Below are 4,894 nucleotides of genomic sequence, written 5' to 3'. Positions count from 1 at the left end.
TATATATATGTATGTATATACGTATAGGCATACATACACAAACGCACGCACACACATACATACTTACACACGCACTCACATATACATACGTATACATACGTATGTATACACACACATTCACGTACATATATAAATGTCAGGTCCCAGCGGTACCAACATCACATTTGTCTTCAAGCTTTTCCCCCGAAACGGCCTGCGTTTGAAGTGAATCACCACAATGAATACCTACAGAACCGTTTTATCTTTATGTGCTCTGGCCATTCTGAATCTGGACGTGTGTCTGGTTACAGAAGCCTTGCAGTACGGAGATCAGGATAAGCCTTCTAATAAGACAGATGTTGAGGTAATCTCCTATTTTTCACTTAAGTTTTCAATGCAGTGAGCAATAAAAATTACACACGATTATGAGGTGAGGAAAAGACGTTTCCAAGGGAGAGAATTCAGGACGTGTTTCTATGTCATTTTGTCAATGACAGAACACTAGCAATATGCCTGGAAATAAATTTGTTTTTAAGTACCGTACTTACCGACAACGCATGTGGTTGGAGTTTTGTGCTCTTTATCACAAGGTTGTAGTTTCAATTCCCAGAGCAGCGGGCTGGTACTTTATTTTATCGGTAATTTTTGCCGAACCGCTTAGTTACGAGGACGTATACACACTAACATTGGTTGTCAAGTGATGGTGGGGGACAAACACAGACAAATAGACACACACACACTCACATGTATATATGTGTATACGACAAGCTTCTTTCAGTTTCCATCAACCAAATCCAGCCTCAAGACTTTGGTCAGTCTAAGGCTATTGTAGAAAACGCTTGCCCAAGTAGCCACACAGTAGGAATGAGCCCGGAATCATGTGGTTGGGAGATCGAATGTCATTGAATAGAGAACCAGGTGAACATAAGTCAGCTAGGTACATTAATCAAGCCAAACTATCGTAATCTGTTAGCTCAAACGAAAAATTGCATACACTTCGTCGGCAGTTACAGGGGACGATCACATTGTCTCCTTTATATTGGCTTTCCCAGTATGCATAACACACATCTGATACATGTTTTATAACATTTACCTTCTATTTGTTTCAGTTATTAGACTGTGGCCATGCTGGGGCATCGATTTAAAGAATTTTGGTCGAACAAATGGACAACAATACTTACATTTTTTAAAGCCTGATACTTACTCTAATCGGTGTGCTTTGCTGAATCGTTAAGTTGCGGGGATATAAACACACCGATCGCAATGTTGCACTTTGAAGAGACCACTTCAGTGACTGACTAGTGGTGCAAAATTCTGTTGTCTATCAAGAGGGACGCATGTCAGAAGATGACACAAATTCATCTGTTAGTTTTTGCGTCAGCTACCTTTCTGCAACGTTTACGGCTATCTAGGGTTGCTGTTGCTGTTGTTGTTTAGTCCAAACCTATCTCCCGTTTGAGCAGACATATGACCAAGGGTTTTCTTGTCAGAACTACCCTGTTCCTCCTGGAGGTGGAAGGGTATGATTTGAGAGATATTGGTATGTTGTTTCTTGGAAGTTGAACAACCACATAGAGACAACATTCTATGATAGCGCTCGGAGTCTCTGTAAAAGTCGCCAATGAACGAAATGTTGAATGTATGTATGTATATATATATGTTAATGTATCCTGTATCCGAAAAAGAAACACAATCTAAAGTATAAAGCAGAAAAATATTTATAAATAATTAAGTCTATGTCCGATCATAGAGGGACCAATGGTTTCGCATCTACAAAGAGCTTAGCTCCATGAATGTCTCATCAGACTCTAAAGCCGAAGATAATGTAATTGAGAGAGACGCGTGGTGGGTGGGGTGAGAAAGAAGAAAGAAAGCGAGTGAGAATGAAAGAAAGCAATATCTTGTACATTGGTAATTGTTTTAATTTTATTTATCTTTTATTTTCTACAGGGCTATTTGAGACGCTATGGCTATTTGACTGAAAGATCTTATAGTTCTGCATCCTTAGGAGAAATGGCCGACGCTCTCAAGTAAGGCAGATCACTTAAATTATTTCATTGTATAAAAGTACCTTGGGATTTGAACCCACATCCCTTAAAGACTCCGGCCAAGTGCTTTACCATTAAGCTAAACTGCCCGTTGACGAATTAATTCGCAATTTTAGACGCTTTGAAGCTGAATACACAACTACGAGCATATAAAAATATAGCGTCTAAAATTTCGGATTAACTAGCTTAATGGCCGGAGTCTTCAAGGGATGTAGGCTCGAGTCCTATGGCTGGTTATTGACAAATTGTTCCGCTTTCTAAGGGTAATTTACCCAATATTTCTGCTGTTCTAACGGCGTTTCTGTGTTCGAAAATAAATTATCAACTTATTTGTAACTTACAATACACATTTCGACACTCATAAAAAAACAAAAGTTAGTTTGTTTACACACACACACACACACACACACACACACACACACACACATAATCAATTCAAATAAATGAATAAAATAGACAGACAACATGAGAACGTGCTCAAGAAATATATTAGCTTGACGTTCGGTGAAAAGAGTATGTTTGAGGTTTTGAACGCAGCTCTTTGTCGGAAAGGAGAAAGGGAAAAGTCCGAAGAAGGAAAAGAAATCACCAGTAGCATGTGGAATTACGAGGGGGTACCCAAATGAAATCAGAATTTTGTAATATTATTTTATTCACTTAGTTTTACTTCTTTGCACTTTTATCGCCTTCAAAGTATTCTCCATTTGAAGCAACGCATCGGTCCAGACACGTTTTCGATTATTCGAAGCGGGGCTGGAACGCTTCCGATGGGATGCCTTTTAATGCTTCCGTCGTTCCTTCTTCACCTTTTCCACATCTGCAAATCCCGTAGCACCAGCTTTCATCACCAGTAATCACCTCCAAAAACAGGTCAGGATCAACTTCCAATTTTTCTTTCAGTTCATGACACACATTCAGTTATAACTACTTTTGATCTTCCGTGAGCAAGCGAGGCACAAATTTTGCTGCAACTTTTTTTCATTCGCAATTCCTCATTCAAAATTCGTTGGCAGGAACTCCAGGATACACCAGTCATATCAACAAGTTCATCAGTTGTTCAGTGACGGTGCACCAAGATCAGTTCATGAAGTTTCCTGATGTTTTTATTCGTTCGGGAAGTCGACGTTCGTCGAGAACGAGGTCGGTCTTCAAGCGACAAGCGATCATTCCTAAAGCTTCCAAACCACTCTTAAACAAGTATTTTGTTCATGGCAGCGTCCTTGTAAGCTGTTTAAAGCATGACAACTGTTTCAGCTGCTGTTTTCCCAAGTAGAATACAAAATTTCATGGTAGCACGCTGTTCCTTCGTTTCAGCCATTGAATTAAGTAATCCATATCCTCTATTGCGCATTATGTAATTCTTCTCTTATATCAATCGACAAATCTATACCAGCAAGTGACAGATTTCTAGATAGCAGTTGACAGTATATGATTTTGTAGTCCCATAGCACAGTATGCCGGACAAGTGTCTTCCATTGTAGTCCCGCGCCGACCAATGCCTTGTGAGTGAATTTGGTAGACGGTAACTGTATGGAAGCCCATCGTGTATGTATGTATGTATGTATGTACGTATGTATGTATTTGTGCTTTTGTTTGTTCCCCGCTCCCACTACTTGATAACGGGTTTAATTTATTTTACATCCCCGTAACTTAACGGTTCAGAAAAAGGCATCGATAGAATAAGTACTAGCCTTAAGAAATTACTGGAATCAATTTATTCGACTAAAACCCTAAAAGGCGGTGGTCCAGCATGGCCGTAGTCTAATAATTGAAACAAGTATAAAATAAAAATATTTCATTCATACTGAGTGAAGGGAGTGGCTGCGTGGTAAGTAGCTTGCTTACCAACCACATGGCTCCGGGTTCAGTCCCACTGCGTGGCACCTTGGGCAAATGTCTTCTACTATAGCCTCGGGCCGACCAAAGCCTTGTGAGTGGATTTGGTAGATGGAAACTGAAAGAAGCCCGTCGTATGTGTGTGTGTGTGTGTGTGTGTGTGTGTGTGTGTGTGTCTGTGTTTGTCCCCCCCCAACATCGTTTGACAACCGATGCTGATGTGTTTACGTCCCCGTAAATTAGCGGTTCGGCAAAATAGACCGATAGAATAAGTACTAGGCTTGCGAAGAATAAGTCCTGGGGTCGATTTGCTCGACTAAAGGCGGTGCTCCAGCACGGCCGCAGTCAAATGACTGAAACAAGTAAAAGAGAGTAAAAAGAGAGAGAAGGATCGAACTCGAAATATACTATAAATGGCCTTTTGAAGGTTATCCAATTTATTTGTGCTCACTGTTGATTAGAGACTGCCCAGACAGTTGTAAGGTTATAAACCAGTAAAAGTTAACATAACAAGTTCACCTTCAGAGCTGAAGCTTGCAGTTCGTCATAGTACGATAAGTATAGCTTCGTTTTATATTGTTAAATATTTTCACTTCACCAATCACGAAAGAATCCGCATTGACATTTTAATGTCTTTGCATGTCAAAATGCTGTTGCTCTTTTATTACCTCACTGTTCACTGAACAATTCGGTGAAAATGAAAGTAATAAGAAGTCAACCAGTATACTTCAAGATCATCCTTGAGCTAGCAGACGTGAGAAAATATCATTGACAATGTTATGTTAAGATTATATGGTTATATCTGACCTTGGACACGGCTTACTCTTTGCATTTAAAATATATAGAAACAAACCAAACCAAGTACACACACACACACACACACACACACACACGCTGCCCCAGCAACAGCTCTTAAGTTCATATCCATTTTTTATTTTTTGTTGTCATAGTTATGTTCTTTGGTTTTCGCTAGACTTTTTATATTCATTTTCTAATTTTTGATATTTTATTTTTTTTATTTTTTACCTCTT

General features: G+C 39.4%; 1 protein-coding gene across 1 annotated transcript in view; it reads left to right on the top strand.

Moving 5' to 3' along the window:
• The first annotated feature begins 163 nt into the window (after positions 1–163).
• LOC106867838 (hatching enzyme) overlaps positions 164–4,894 on the top strand; it is a 13,197-nt gene continuing 8,466 nt past the window's right edge. The window contains exons 1-2 of the mRNA XM_014912868.1: positions 164–343; positions 1,930–2,009. Of these exons, the coding sequence (XP_014768354.1) occupies positions 218–343; positions 1,930–2,009 (206 nt within the window). The 5' untranslated portion in view covers positions 164–217. The remainder of the gene's footprint in view (positions 344–1,929; positions 2,010–4,894) is intronic.

Source organism: Octopus bimaculoides, chromosome 20 (assembly GCF_001194135.2).
Source record: "Octopus bimaculoides isolate UCB-OBI-ISO-001 chromosome 20, ASM119413v2, whole genome shotgun sequence".
In the NCBI taxonomy this organism is placed as follows: Eukaryota; Metazoa; Mollusca; class Cephalopoda; order Octopoda; family Octopodidae; genus Octopus; species Octopus bimaculoides.
Note: the sequence above shows the minus strand (reverse complement) of the source record. Positions and strands in the feature narration are given on the sequence as shown.